At 36.5% G+C, this 15359-nt stretch overlaps 3 protein-coding genes and 1 long non-coding RNA gene across 8 annotated transcripts in view; 1 reads left to right on the forward strand and 3 right to left on the reverse strand.

Annotated features, from left to right (window-relative positions):
- Positions 1–3423: 3423 nt before the first annotated feature.
- LOC136772986 (uncharacterized) lies at positions 3424–4201 on the reverse strand. Its single transcript, XR_010822536.1, has 3 exons — positions 4143–4201; positions 3850–4072; positions 3424–3569 (listed from the first exon to the last, which is right to left on the reverse strand). It is a non-coding gene; the product is annotated as an uncharacterized lncRNA (long non-coding RNA).
- Positions 4202–5623: 1422 nt separating this feature from the next.
- LOC136773076 (uncharacterized) lies at positions 5624–10328 on the forward strand. 5 transcript variants are annotated; one of them, XM_066726457.1, is made up of 10 exons: positions 5626–5938; positions 6071–6178; positions 6253–6462; positions 8009–8196; positions 8728–8945; positions 9093–9223; positions 9308–9377; positions 9456–9618; positions 9697–9939; positions 10000–10328. In XM_066726457.1, exons 1-10 carry the CDS (start codon positions 5912–5914, stop codon positions 10043–10045), a joined length of 1404 nt encoding a protein of 467 aa, XP_066582554.1. In that variant the 5' UTR covers positions 5626–5911; the 3' UTR covers positions 10046–10328. The 5 variants fall into 5 exon arrangements, with proteins under 5 accessions (XP_066582551.1, XP_066582550.1, XP_066582554.1 ...); XM_066726454.1 differs by having other exon boundaries at positions 5624–5938; positions 6253–6507; positions 8728–9223; positions 10018–10328; XM_066726453.1 differs by having other exon boundaries at positions 5625–5938; positions 6253–6507; positions 8728–9223.
- Positions 10329–10400: 72 nt separating this feature from the next.
- Positions 10401–13802, reverse strand: CarT (Carcinine transporter). Its single transcript, XM_066726452.1, has 11 exons — positions 13606–13802; positions 13197–13527; positions 12772–12993; positions 12484–12669; positions 12287–12390; positions 12056–12210; positions 11821–11989; positions 11496–11744; positions 11209–11423; positions 10953–11134; positions 10401–10858 (listed from the first exon to the last, which is right to left on the reverse strand). The coding sequence occupies exons 2-11, from the start codon at positions 13266–13268 to the stop codon at positions 10478–10480; spliced, it is 1935 nt and encodes a 644-aa protein (XP_066582549.1). The 5' UTR covers positions 13269–13527; positions 13606–13802; the 3' UTR covers positions 10401–10477.
- Positions 13803–14182: 380 nt separating this feature from the next.
- Fs(2)Ket (Importin subunit beta Fs(2)Ket) overlaps positions 14183–15359 on the reverse strand; it is an 11591-nt gene continuing 10414 nt past the window's right edge. The window contains exon 7 of the mRNA XM_066726451.1: positions 14183–15359. This exon is cut by the window's right edge and continues 5566 nt beyond it. The gene's annotated coding sequence lies outside the window, so the exon portion shown is untranslated.

Here is a 15359-nt window from a genome sequence, read left to right on the forward strand (position 1 = left end):
ATTTAAAAGTTTTGGAATTGGCGTTATACCAATATATATGTGTATAAGCGAGTTTTCATAATTTACTGTATATATATATATATACAGAGTGAGGTATTTAAGAGGCTCTAGAGGTAGAAGGTAAAATTTCATATATCTGTGAAATTTAAGAGGTATCTATTCTTTTATAAACCTTTTTTCAGTTGTAATTAACAGGGAGCATCAAAAATATTCTATGCAAAATATAGGGACATATTTTATATATTTATATAATTAACTACACTGAGAGAAATATTTTACATTATTATTTTTCGGAGCACTAATAGTTATTCATGATATCAATAAACTAATTTCACTAATATTATGAATAATTCACTATTTATTAAGTTATTCATATATCAATAAATTTAGTTTATTGACATGACCATTAACAATTTAAGGCTTGAAAAATAATGTACAATATTTTTCAGTGATAGATAGATATATTTTTACATTTATACATAACTATGCTCTGAGTTTTCTTAAATGCCACACCCTGTATAATTCGTAAGACAACAAAAGTATTTTCATAACTGCAAATCGACTTTCATTTTTCCAGATGATTCCTCGTGATGTTTCGCGGCATACTCTGCTAAATTTTCTTTTATGCCTGTTATATTCATATATTCTTGTGAACACACTTGTCTTTGTTATTCCAGTACGAACACTCGACAACAGTAACTTGATTTTACTATAAAATAGAGTACCTTGCCTGTATAGTAGCTGATAAGTTGCTATATAATTCCGTGGAGCGACGAAAATCCACGCGTTTTCCATGGGCCATCAGTCAAAACTTTCAAGTTGTTCAGCGGTCTCTCAGAATGCTCATTTTCTTTTTGTTCTTCCCGTGCAGTTTTCCTATTCAGAGTCAGACACGCAACTTTCACGGTGTGGTTAATATGCTTTAAAATTTAGGCGGTTCCGTCGTTCCGTATATATCTACTGCACTATTCATGCATGTTTTAAATATGAAATAAACGAGATTTAACTTCATAATTGACTGAATAATACTGAAACAACTCCAAATAATAGTCAAAGGACAATGCACAAAAAGGTATTCCACTTTTATATTTGTTTTGGATACAATTCTATTTCCTATACTTTTTCATTTTATTTTTAAATTTAATCTTCCCTGTGAGAAATTCTTTTATTTCGTTCGATTTTATTTTTTGAAGAGATTCATTTGGTCGTTAAAATATACTCTACAAATTCAACGAATCGATTTCTTAAAATAATAGCTCTAATGAGCTTAAAAAGCTATTATTTTTAATAAAATGGTGATCAGTTAAATGGGAGAAGATAATACTTTCTTTGTAGGTTTATGTAGATAAGAAAAAAAATGGATGAGTGACATTTTAGAATATGTTTTAACGCTAAAGTTAGTCCTCAAGAAATAAAATTGAACAAAAAATAAAACTTTTTTGTGGAATAATTTTAGGTGAAAAAAAAAGTGAAAAGGTGCAGGTAATGATATGGCATCTGAAACAAAGTTGCAATAAACTTATAATATTTTTTACATTCTTTTTGCACTATTATTTAGTGTTTTAGCATTATTTACTCAATTATAAATGAAAACTTTGTTTATTTCAGGTGCAAAACATGTCATGACTATTACAGTAGATACGGAACGATGTATCCACTTAATACACGAACTTATTCAAACATTTCCCGATTCATTTAAAATATTACTAAAGAAAATATATCCATTATAGACTAATTCCCAAAAGTCCCATTACAAATACTATCCTTTTGTCTACTTCCTATACATCCTGCATAAAAGGGCTAAAATTACCAACCTTCTTCCAAAGTTGCACAATATATGCATATACTACAAGTTTCAAGGCAAATCAACAAATTTCTGTTTCTGCAAACGTTATGTGTGTTTTACAAGCTACACAAATCAGAAGTTCTGAAATGGCTATACAAATATTGAATAATTCGATGCTCATGCCCTGAGTGAACCATAACATCTTCTGATTCTGCGAAAACTAGCTTTCTTGACGACGTACTTCCGTGCAGCTTTTTTTTACATATTTCTATCGACATGCTGGTATCTTAAAATTTCGTTTACGCAGCTTTTCAGCATGATCCCAGTTGCCTTTCCATCCTTTACAATATTGCAAATTGATTATACGAACAACAGAATATAAAATGCGTACAAAGAGATAGATATGCACAGAAAATGGTCTGAAACTCGATTGATTTGTTTCACTTTCCCAGTCCCTCTCTCTCTCCCTCTCTCTCTCTCTCTTTCTCTTGCTCTTGCTCCTGCTCCTGCTCCTGCTCCTGCTCCTGCTCCTGCTCCTGCTCGTAACAATACAGATCGAGTCCCTTTAACCTATGGTTTCTCAAAAGAAAACATCTGCTCGAACAGAACTTGCTACTCCTAAACAATAGAATAAAAGGCGCTTTCGCACTGGTCTACCTGCCTGCTACATGCTTGACGTGTACCACTTGTAACTGTAATTTAGGATCAAATTTGATGCTATAACTTAGGGAATGTGTTCTCCGAATATATCAAAACATTTCTAAGTAAAAACAATCGATCGTTTAAATCTGGTGAAGCAAACTCCTCCATAATTTGCCACTCTTCTCATCAAAAACTCCATCAGCTTCCTCAACATCCAAATGCAATCTCGGCAAAGCTTCAAACTCAGCCGAATCTACGTGAATTGATAAAATTTTATTCTCATAGAATTGATTGGACAAAGAAAGGATTTTGCAATGAGAGATTTCTCTTAGCTGATAACTCTTGACCTTGATGATCCATTCCATTAATCCATCAGCCATGCACAAAGAAGTCTAGTTGCTCCTCAGAATAAAGCATATCTCCACTTCTCAGCCAAGCAACCTCGGCGCCGATGCTTTTCCCTCGTAGTAGCCTCGTTCTTTGGGTAACCCTTCATCACGCGAGATCCTCTGATGCATAACTCTGCAGCTTTGTCTGGACTGCAAATCTGCTGATTCCTCGCTGGATCGACAATTCCAACTTCGCTATTGCAAAACGGCTTTCCAATATCCGAGAATCCCTTCCCTAAATTTTTTAAATAAAGCTAATAACTGCGCGGTGAAGCTTCGATTAAGTCGTAATCTCGAATTTCAATAATCAAATAGTTGGTTCGAGCTTCGTCGACAAAATTGCAGTACCTTTGACAGAATGTCACTGTACTTTCTCACCAATTTCCTCCTTTCGATAGAGTCCCTCAACATCCGTTGCGAACATGAGAGTCGCCCCACTCGAAACTATGTGTAAATTCTCCAAGTAGTGTTTCTGTATCATAAAGGCGACGCCGAAACAAAAATATAACTGATGGAGCACTGTGAAACATAGTGGCTTGCGAAAATCAACAAACTGAATTTTATTGCTCCATTTCTCATTCAAACCTGATATATTGTACTCTTCTACAACTTTTACAAACATTTCATGTGGATATTTTGGTAGAGATATTTATCAATTCGGAATCCTTTGTCAAGCTAATCAACACAATGAAACTTATTCTATAAAGGTGTCGAAAAGTTGCCAGACTGCTGGTTTACTGCCTGCTATGAATCTAAAAGGAACGAAGACATACTGCATAGAGACATACTATAAAGGAAACATGGAGCAAAAAGGAGTTATGATTGCTTATTAATGTTTTCCATATAATAAACAATACGTTAAAATAAATATAATAAAGAATATATCATTTATCAAAAACATTCACATTTGTCTGTATTTCAATATAATTCAAGTTATTCCATCTTTTTCAAACAATCCTTTTACCTCGTTTTGTCCCATATTTCCCTCCATACCATGTTAATATTTAATAGATTTACATTCATCGATCTTACCTACTGTAGGTCTGAAGAATTCGTTTCCAAGAGTGCTATCGTGTATATTCGAGTTGAATTTAATATCGAATAGCATGACACCTTTTTCCTTTGGCATGCCTTTAGTACCAATCGCAAATGATAATGCTGCCATGAATCATCATCCAGTGATTTAACTGGTGACGATTATAGCAGTGATCTTTCCTTTGTAATTAAATACTATATATATACAAGAGAAGAATACCTAAAGTGGAGAAGAATTTCTCAATTTGTGCGATTGATTTCCTTTTATCGAGGAATCACCAGAAACGTACGTTATTGAGCCTTCGAGTGCCTCTGGGTATCATCAGAAATAACAATCAATGGAATCTCAGGCGGAGAAAAGCTTTTGAAGATGCTATTTCAGCAAAGCATATCGCAGCTTTTTCTTCGAAATCTTTAAGCTGCTTTGTTGCCTCGTCTGGATTTTATAAAAGTCTAGAATGTTGGGAATGTTCAACTTTTCTTTGTATATGTATTTATGAAGCATGACTAATGAACGCTGTAAAGTGTATTAAGCAGTAATGACCTGTTAGTTTTTAAAATCTCAAAATTGGCTATTTACTACGATATCAGTTTACTGCACGAACCTTCTTAAACTTCTCACAACAGAATTTAACCTGTCTTCAGTGTCTTCATACTGCAAATCTGTAATTTTTACCATTGCACTCCTTAAAACCCCATATAAACTATTACAAATAAAAGTTATTATATTCTCCTATAAATTTTTTATTTATTATAGATTTTTCTGGTTTTTCTTTCAGACTGTAATTATACTAAAACAATTTCATTCTAATAAATATTTTACATACTTTCAAAGAAACTCTGGAATAAACATAAAGGAATAAGAGATTTATTGTAGAATGAAAAATCTTTTCCCCAAAAGCACCATCGATTACATTACATCTAGATATAGTGTCACTACACAATAATTTAAATTGGAACGTAAAACTTTCAATCTTTTTTTCGCTAAAGCGTCAAAAAATCTTCTCGTGCGATTGAGTGCCTGACCCAGCAAGTCATTTTTCATTCCGATATTTTCTCTGTTTAGGCAAGTTATGTGGGTCCCCCAAGAAAAAAAGTGGTAAAAGAAATAATAATTTATACATAAACAAATAAAGTTTTTGTTCAAGTCCTCAATAATCTTACATAATATTTTCTGCAAAATAGAAATTATTGTTTCATATAAATATAAGGAGTGTTAGGTCGAATATTCAGTATCGACTATGAAAAGGCCAGCTCCGATGCATCGACTGTAGGAAAGAGAGAGACGAGTAAATCATTATTCTTTACATTGTATGACGCTGAAAATAAGAAAGATTTGATATTCAATTACCCTTGTGTAAATTCCGCAGTAATTCTGTAATTGAATAATTCGAATTTAAGCTCTTATATTCATATACATCATATGTATTATATATACATGCAGTTTTATTTTAAGCACACACACACGCACTATCAACATGCATACAGTACTATACATTCCTCTTTAATCCAATTGATTCGAATGATCTGAATTATGTACAAGTTGGATAAAGGTTAAAACTTGTACTATAGCTGTTCTTAGGTCTGAAAGCTCTCAGTGCGTCGACGCAGCGTCATCGACGCCGACTTGGTGCTATTTTAATGAGCTAAGATAGTGCCGTAACGAAATTTCGCAAATCTTCTTTTCAGTCTATACCTTCCGTCCTCGTTGATTTTTCTGCATCGTATCGCGTAGAAAAACACATCAGCTCGGGTGGCAAAAATGGTTGACCTATACTACTAGCAGCATAACGTACATGAATACAAACTGAAGCTGGTGGCGAATAAAGATACAGGGCTCCACAGTAGGAAAAGTACGGTACTGATAGAGAAGGGGATCAGTGAGTAAAGCCCAAGACGCCATGTTCCTTTTCACCCTCCAGTTCTGCTTTTCACCCCTGGAATATCCTCGAATTATACGCAAAATAATCGTAATTTCTTAAACGAAAGCTGTCTTCTTGAGGGCGAGGTACTAACTCGGCGCAAAACCCAATCCTGAACGGGAAGCATTGGGATATGAATGAAGACCCAACCCTTTCATCTCGAGGTAATTGTTTAACAATATTTAACCAATTGTCATTAACAACTAAAATTATAAAAATACAAGGATTTATATATTTCTATGCTCGCGTGAGGGAGAGATTAATTATTGTCATTTAATTGTAATAAAATTGCGTAGATCTTAGCAGTGCTGTTCTTATCCGTAATTCCTTGGCCAGGACCGAGTGTATTTAAAATATCATGCCCACGCGAGCGAGCCTCTGTAGTAAGGAGGATAGTACAAAAGGTAAGAATAAGATGAATGATAAAATAATATATATATATATACAGACTTATGGATCGATGCACTTTGCTTTTCAGAGATGGATTCCTATATTGAAAAAGTATCACGTAGAATTACCGTTGGAATGTCCGTTCCACGAGAGTCGAGATATTTTTCGGCCTCAGCAAAAGGCGAAGCAGCAGCACAGACCATCTCAATGGACCTGTGGCCTTTGCGGAAAATCTTTTTATGCAGAAAAGCACCTGGAAGCTCATTTCGATAACAGACACAAGAACAATGTTAACACGGTTGAAATGTTTTATCCTGCAAAACGTAGTAGGGCAGCTTGTGCAGTGTGTATAGGGCTAGATTTTATATAAGAGTGGGTTAGAAATAACAGCTTAAAAATATATTAAAGGACTTTACCATAGAGAAATGGGAATAGACATAAACGTTTGCAATAATTTTCGTTAACACTTTACCCGTTTAATCGCTTTATCAACGTTCATCCACTAAGACTATAGTGTTAAGAATAGAAGTCGTAAGTGACGTTTATGATATTTTGAAATAATTTAACATTTACAAATTGAAAAACAAATGTTTGTGCCAATAATTGAAAAAAGTGTAAAGTGATACAATTACTGAAAAAGGTCAGAAAGAAAATTGTAATTTCACCAATACATAGACTGACAATGAATATCTAGGTGTTAAATATTAAAAATAGGAGAAATTGTAGATGCCACTTCTCTATTCTTAACAGGATAATATACAACAAAAAAACAGCTGTTATCTTTTACCCTGTAACATTAGCCCCACGCGCGCGCGCGCGGTTTCCTCTACATTCGCGTATTCACTGCAAATTTATCTGTTTTATTTAAATACAAATAATCGTAGCCTCACTTTGTGCACATTATGAAATGTGTCGTTTCCACTTTCAATTTGTATAATCATATGACACGTAATTATTGCTCAACAGTTTTATATTCTTTATCCGAGCAAATTTTGCAATTGGTTATAATTACACAAAGGACCCAGGTCCAACTATATGGAAAATGGATTCCGATCAAATTAGCTGTACCTGTAGTATATTTTGCATCACACAAGTTCCTAATTAAGAATGTCAATATGCAAACATTCCGAAACCATCTGATTTGGAATTATGAAAATTAAAGCATGGCAAAAATGAGGATATCGATGATGTTCTATTTTAGAATAATCACGTCATTAATTTTGTAGGGTCTTATTTGAGGATAGCATGTGTATGTGTATGTAAATCTTCTTAGAATCAGTGCATGCCGCATCAGCACAGCATCGTCCAATGTATAATGACTGGTACTGATAGTGTCACCTGACCAAGCTAAGGGCTCTTCTCAACATGCTACACAGATGCTCTTAAAAGCACGTAGCAATGTTTAATTTGAGTAGCATACTCGAGGGAGATATTGCTTAGCTCTGATGTCATCGCGAAAACCGGTCATGGTACATTGAGTGATGCTGATGTCGACGCTGCACCGATCATAAATATATACACACACTTATATTCCTTAAGAATTAAAACCATATATACTGTAAAATAGAATATTCTCAATAATCACATTTTACTATATTTAACATCTGATATCTCAAAACAATATAGTTTTAAGAGTTTTTGCGTATTGATGCTTTTAATGAAAAAGTTATGATATACAATATTCTATGGTGTTTTAACCAATTAGATCGGGATCCATTTTCCATATGGCTGGGCCGGGGTTATTTATAAAAAAAACAGCATGTATATTTGATACTGTGTACAAAGTGAAAAGGAGTATTTGTAGTTTGATGGTAGTCCATTACTATGGTACTTTTATTTCACAGGCTGAAGATGCCGTTTGTCTTGCGGATTACTGTGACGTCATGAGGTGCGATGTTCTGGGAAATCGGGACTTTGGCAGCTCGAGCGATGACGATGCCGAGCATCTCAATACCGACATTCAAGTTTGGAAGGAAAGTACGGAGCGGCGAATGCCACAATCAACGCCGTGTGAGGCAAGGGATATGGCCAGGTAACGAACAAAATTATAACCAAGATGAAATAGCACACAAAAAGAATCACGTTAAGGCAGTAGTAAAATAGATACTGACTGTATTAGTCAGACATGCTTTAAATTTGAAATAAACGAAATCCTGCTTTACAAAATAATTTATGCTGAAATATCGAATTATGGCTGAATCGCAATACGAAAGAAAATATTTTACTTTTATATTTGCATCGGAGGTCATTTTATCACAGGTATTTAGTCATGCTTCTTGTTGAATTGTTTTTTTATTAAGCAATTTATATCTTTCGTTCATTTTTCTTTTTAATGACGAGTAAAAGCATGATAGAACAGATGATAAAATGGCATCTGATGCAAATAGAAAAGTGAAATATTTTTTTTTTTACTTTGTAATTTAGCAATTATTCGATATTTCATCATAAATTATTTAATTATAAAGCAAGATATTGTTTATTTTAGATTTAAAAAATAACTAGCTAGTATAGTGAATACCACATCTTATCACTATTAATTTGAAGAGAAAAATCACTGTTCCAGGTCGAGAGCATATCGTGAGAAATCTTGCGCGATAGGTGATGGAAGTGCTATTTCCAATCTACACCAATATTGTCGCGAGGATACTAATCGTGGTATTCACGAGGATCATCGTGGATTACCCGAAACTTTGTACAATCGCGAGGTTGTTGGACCGGATAATAAAAGCAACCCTTGCGAAGACGAGGATGAAGAGGAGGAAGAGGAGGAAGAGGAGGATGAAGAGGAAGAAACAGAAGCAGACGAGGAAGAAATAGAAGCGGACGAGGAAGAAGAAAACGAGAGGGGAGAAACGAGGGGGAATAACAGCAGGAAGCAGCATCAAAAACAATCAAAGAAGCACGAAACGTTGGAGGACGAAGACGAGAAGGAAGAAAATTTAGTCGAAGCGGCTCTTCCAGCCGTGGACAAGAAGCAACGCCGCAAAAGAATGCATCTGAGAAAGCTCAAATCCAATTGCAAACCCGAAGAATTGCAAAAATTAAAAGTACAATGCGAAGTTAGTAATAAACTTGCACAGCTGTTCTACTACTAGATGTAACACATGGATTTAATTATAAAAAATTTGTAATTTTATACATAGGTACTGGTACGAGACTGCATTGCAGGACTCCTCACAAATTTATCCTTGAGAGACTTTCAAGAGATCGAAGGTACCAATTGCTATAAATTATAAGAACGAAACACTATTTTCTCTTCGTCTTTCCACACTCTTCTCACGATTCTTTCAGGCGAACTTAACCGTGCCATATGCTGGTACTTGAGCTGCGACAGATATTGGGAGGACACGAAGAGACAGCAGCGTCACGCATCCTGGTATTTGTTAACAATATTCCTGATTATCTTGTTTACATCTGTTTACGCTTGTTACTACGTCATTTGGGTTCTTTTCAAGTAAGAGACGATATCTATATTTTAATCGGTTTAGATTTCAGCAAGGATCATAATATTTATAGTGTTTGTATCGCGCAGTTCACCAGACGAGGACAGATACGATGGATCGACAAGGTCGGGCAAATTAGATCGCACTGGTAGAGATGTTGGCGCATCATCCCCTTTACACGATTCAGGCGCTATGCGCGCCGAAGGCAGGTTGGACGAGAGACGCAAAGGCGAGTATGGTGAAGAATTAGCAAACACCAGTGGAGAGGATATGCCGGATCATTACATCTATGTCGCATATCCGCCAGACCTCAAACGAAGGCTTCTAGAGAGGTAACTTCAATTTGGAAGCATCGAACCATAAGGCAAATGACTGCATCGAAAATTTTAAAGCGATCCCCCTTCTTACAGCTGCTACAACAGAACAACCCGATTATAGGCGCAGGAATGCGCGGTACAAGAAAGAGCTGTTTATGCTTACCAAGAGGACATCGACTCTTCGCCTCTATTGATAAGCTACTTTAGATCGATAACGACCATTTTATATATATATGAATTACGATTAAAACTTGTTAAATTTTCAATTTTTTCAATCTCCTGCAAACGAAGTCTTTAACAAAACCATATGTTCTTTATCTTCATGTTTCTATATATTAATTAACTAATATGCAAATAAACTGTTACAGTCACTACGTCATTAAACGCATTTCTTTTGACACGAATTCAGTGTATTTCTTTTCTTCATCTTCTTTGTACCACGTAAAAGTTGGGTGTAAGAAAGAAATGCCTGCACATCGTCCACTCAAGTAGATTTATTACGTTTGTGAAAGAGAGTAATTGCGAATTGAGTTAAAATCAAGAGATGGACGATTCAGAACCAGTAAGTCATCTTGATGGAGCCGTCCGAGTCCCGTTGGGTTTCCATGACGCTGGATTGTCGAGCTAGGCGGCGAACGCTGGCATTGGTGGGCCGAGGATATTCCTCGGATAACCTTGACTGAGCCACCGGTACCTCATGAAGCTCAACATTCTCAGGAGCCGACAAATCCTCGTAGGAGGCGGAAGCGGAAGACGGTTTGTCTGGGCAACGAAAACAATCAGCGCACGACCAGTCTTTACCAAAAAGCTCTCCTTCTTCTACGGTTTGTGGTAATCGATGGTGTAATGTTTCCGGTAATCGTAAACCCGACAATCCACCGATTACAGAAACAGCACCCAAGATCACGAGTGGCAGCACAAGATTTTCCTTACCCTACAAAATAAACATGAATTACACCAATTGTGCACTTGCTCATATCAATCGATTTAATATCCCATAAATACGACCCAAATAAAATTGTACTCACTAAATATGTAACGAACGGAATTATAATGAGTCCAAGACCGCTGATGTAGGCTGAGAAGCCGATCGCTATCCCGCGCAATTGCGTAGGATAAAGTTCTCCGGCAAAAGGGTATATGATTAGGAAAGATGCTGATATGGCTGATTTCGAGAGCAAAAATAGAATCAGTGTCGTCGTTACAGCGTCTGAAAAAATGGTTCGATTTCGAGTACATAGTGTTTTTATAAATAAATGAATGACAAGCTAATGGTGTACTTGCCAGGGGACAAAAGGACGGTTGCGATACATGAGATGCCAGCTACCACCATGCATAGGCAAAGTGGCCATCGTCTTCCCCATCTGTCCATTACAACCCAACAGGCCATGTAGCTTGGGATTTCAGCCAACGATGAGAAGAAAAAACTTAAATGCTCTTCGTTTCCAAGAGCTGGTCCATAATACGATAGACCAACGTAAACCATGTTATTGGCAAACCTAAACAATTTCATATGCAGTAATCGGCTAGCTGTATAAAACAATGAAAGAGAGAGAAGGGAGAATTAATACCAATTTAAGGTAATGAGACAAGTCTTGAGACGCATATTGGGTGTTTTAAACAAAGACAAGACTCCAGGCCCGCTGCGCAAACGTTCCTCCTCGCTTTTCGATCTGGACATCATCATGCGTTGGCGTAATTTTTGAGTAAAAGAAGTCGGGAGCTCTTTTCCATTGACCTTAGCTAGTGTTTCTAAAATATCATTGGCTTCTCCTAAACGACCCTTGGCCAAAAGCCATCGAGGTGATTCTGGCAAAAACCTGCAAATGTTCTTTTCTTTATCCCCATCAAATTATACTACTGGACATTAGATTTCTGCAATAAAAATATTCTCACCACCAATAGAGAAAGTATAACAAGAAGGGTCCACTCGTGGTCACTGCTAGAGTTCTCCAATCTCTAACGAAATAAGTAACTCCCGCCAGCATACACAGACCCATTGTGTAAAAACTACACGTCATAACTGTGACAAAGGATCGGTAATTGGGCCCAACTAGCTCCAGAGCTACAACAAAAATGGGACCATGTGTTTGCTATTAAGAAGCAGCTATAATTTCAAGGCTGCGCTTACATATGATGAATGGTATCTGATAAATCGCAGGTATCGTCAGTCCCACGACGACTCTGCAGCAAGCCCAGGTCCAAAAATTGTTCGCTATTGACGTGAGAAAACCACCAGCTATAAGAGTCGCCAAGCACGTAAAGAAGGACAGTCGTCGACCGATCCTAAGTGTCAGAAATATCACAGGATAAAATATTTTATCATTTTAATTAACAGATACGTTTATTTAACAATAATTACCTATCGTTTAATGTACCGAATAGGTAAACTCCAATTGGTCCACCAGTGTTTAGAGCAACCAATCCAATAGTGGGATAAATACCACGATCGCAAACCAGATCGAACTGAAATAATAAACCCCGACGAGCTACTCGTAATCGCCTTTAGTCGAGTTTAATTCAATTGTACAATGCGTAAAATGATTGCCAGGTACTAACGTCCATAACGATGGACGATATTACGTCTGTTGTATTATACTCCCAGCCATGATCGCAGGGTATCGTAGGCCACGAGGAGTCTGGATAAGGCAAGGACAGATTGTCTCCTGTATAAAGGCTCGTGACTAGCTCCGACGTCCAATTAACGTTGTATCGTGTGCATTGACTGTACGTTTCGTTGTCACCCTAATTTCAAGATAAAAGAAAAATAATTAATAAAACAAAACTGTGTGTCAATGAAACACGTAAAAAAAATCAACTATGATTAAATGAAAAAAAAAGAAAAACCTGTTCAGTGGGTATCGCCAGTCTTCTCCTTCGTGCCGGATCCATGTCCTCTAAACCTGGAACCTTGCACCAATGATGAGGAGTGTCTGCCATGAACAATTGGTTGAAGGCACAAAATCCACAGGGCAAGCAAGCGGGTAGACAGACCAACCAGAGTAATTTTCGTTGGTAGCGACCAAACTCGCCTACGATAGGTAAAAGATCGTCCAGATCGAATCCCTCCTACAGTTGACAACAGAGAAAACACGTAAAGATTAATGAATCGATAAATAAAACTTGGACAAAGTAGGATGCTGCGTACGTACGAATAAAATACGTAGCGCGATGATTACCCATCATTACGTTATCCAACGTTTAAAATCTAATTAATTGACATTACGTTGATTACGAGTAAGAGAGTTAATGATTATCATGTATCTACTCACGTCATCAGCTTCGGTATCTTTGGGACCAGCTTCATCTTGATACAAATTTTCATTATCCACCGATGACTGCATCCTGCCAGTATTCAAGTTCTTCCACACTAGAATCTCGAGAGCGATACCTTAGAAAAGTGTCATGTGACGTGCATTAGCCCCCGGCCAGCGTCAGCTTCAGCGACAGCCCGTATAATTCAGCTTCAACTAGCATCGCACCGTTTCTTCCTTCTGACTGCTGCACGTTACCATAATCATACGTATACCAGTGCTGTGTCTGCTTCCTGTTCCTTTCTTATAGGATCGCCTGTGTCACGACGAGGCTTTCGCTGGAGGAGCTCTGCCGAAGCAAAATAATTTTTCATTGATCTCTCAAACGAATACCAATCCAATCCCAACCCTCCAATCAACCCCGTACCATCTATAAAGATCGACTGCTATTGCTATGTTCTGAAATTTCTTTGTAAAATCGTGCCAAATTAGCTGATCACCAAATTTTTCTAATTTTTCTCGTCCTACTCTTTACACACCCTGTATATATAAATATATATCCAAGTATATTTGTATGTGATTCTTTGAAATGAGAAATGCGCGCAACTATTCCAACTAACAGCTCGTGGTATAATGCGGGTATGCACGGCGTTCTAATTCAATTGGGTTAAAGGTGCTTAGAAAAGATTAGGAACACTGCTGACACAAGCAGATGGCGATGGTCGCGATCACCGTATCAAAATTATACCAGTACTTTTCTACGTTCATCCTTTCCCCTTATTTCATCGTCCTTGTCCATTTGCCCATAAGGACTCGACCCGCAACTTTTATGTCTATACGACTCGCGTTAAATTATTATCTCCATTGGCTTTTTATTTATTCTTTTTTTTTCTTTCTTTTAGTCGTCTCTCTTACGTTACACTATATATTATATACATATACTTTAAGAAATAAACGAATAATTGGATTATTCCGTAAATAGGAAATGATCGTAAGGCTGCGGGTAAAATGATATTTAACGTACGGTCAGATTGAAATCAAATTTATTCCTTCAATTCGTACTGTTTCCAATGAGAGAGAGAGAGAATCATTGGAAAAGATGGTTTAATATATTTATCGACGATAATTCCCACCTTCGATTTAAATAGCGAACGCCTTATTTCTACGACACATCCAAGAATGATATTAATTATTTTTGAAATTGAACAGTATGGCACTAGCGATTGGCAAATATTAGTATGTAGTGCATTATGCATGTTTGCTGATTTACAGTCTGTCTGATAAGAGCTTGTGTGGTTATATTTTTTATGCAAAAAGTTAGGAGGTTGATTTTAATGTAATTAGATGTAGCGATGAGATCCAGCCCCCTCCCTAATGGTTTATATACAATTAAGTCTACCAGATAACAAAAAACTCAAAGCAAAAATGTAAGAAAAGACGTATAACTCTTCACCTATTACAGTTATTAAAATTTTGCATAAGATCTTTCTGAATGCAAATAACAAGACGTTTCGAAGCAATCCTGTGCTACATTTTATCATCTGTTATATAGTTATGGAGATGCATGTCTCTTTCCATCTATGCTGCTGTAGCGTTTTTCAGTTACGGATCCTGTATATACAGGGTCCGTCCGTTACAGTGCCCCAGAGAATAAATGCAAGCAGACGTAAATCTCCGGAACTATTATAGTTATCAAAATTTTGCATAAAACTATTCTGAATGGAGATAATAAGATGTTTCGAGAGAGAAAAGGTCGTGTGTAAAATTTTAATATCACTTAAAGTTACGGAGATACATGTCTCTTTCTATCTATATTGCTGAGACGTTTTCAAGTGACGATCCCTGTATATACAGGGTCCGTCTGTTGAAACGTTCCAGGGCATGAATATAAAATTCTGTTTAATTTCGTAAGTACAGAAGATATGAATTTTTTGTACAAGGCTTTTTTTCAAGCGATATTCGACTTGCACTCAAAAATGTCTTATAACAAATTGTTATGCAAACAACAAAGGTGTAAATCAGTACTTTATCGTACGAGTAGGATAGTTTGACACACGGGTCAAGAGCGAGTGTGGCTATACCTACAACTGAGAAAAAGTTGCTTTATGATCAAGTTGCATAGAACATTTTTTCTAATTTCGTAATAATTTGCGTAATTTATAAACGATCACTTTACCGCAC

Source organism: Prorops nasuta, unplaced genomic scaffold, assembly GCF_024137725.1.
Source record: "Prorops nasuta isolate Cenicafe-Biocafe unplaced genomic scaffold, Cenicafe_Pnas_1.2 PNAS00004, whole genome shotgun sequence".
Classification (NCBI taxonomy): Eukaryota; Metazoa; Arthropoda; class Insecta; order Hymenoptera; family Bethylidae; genus Prorops; species Prorops nasuta.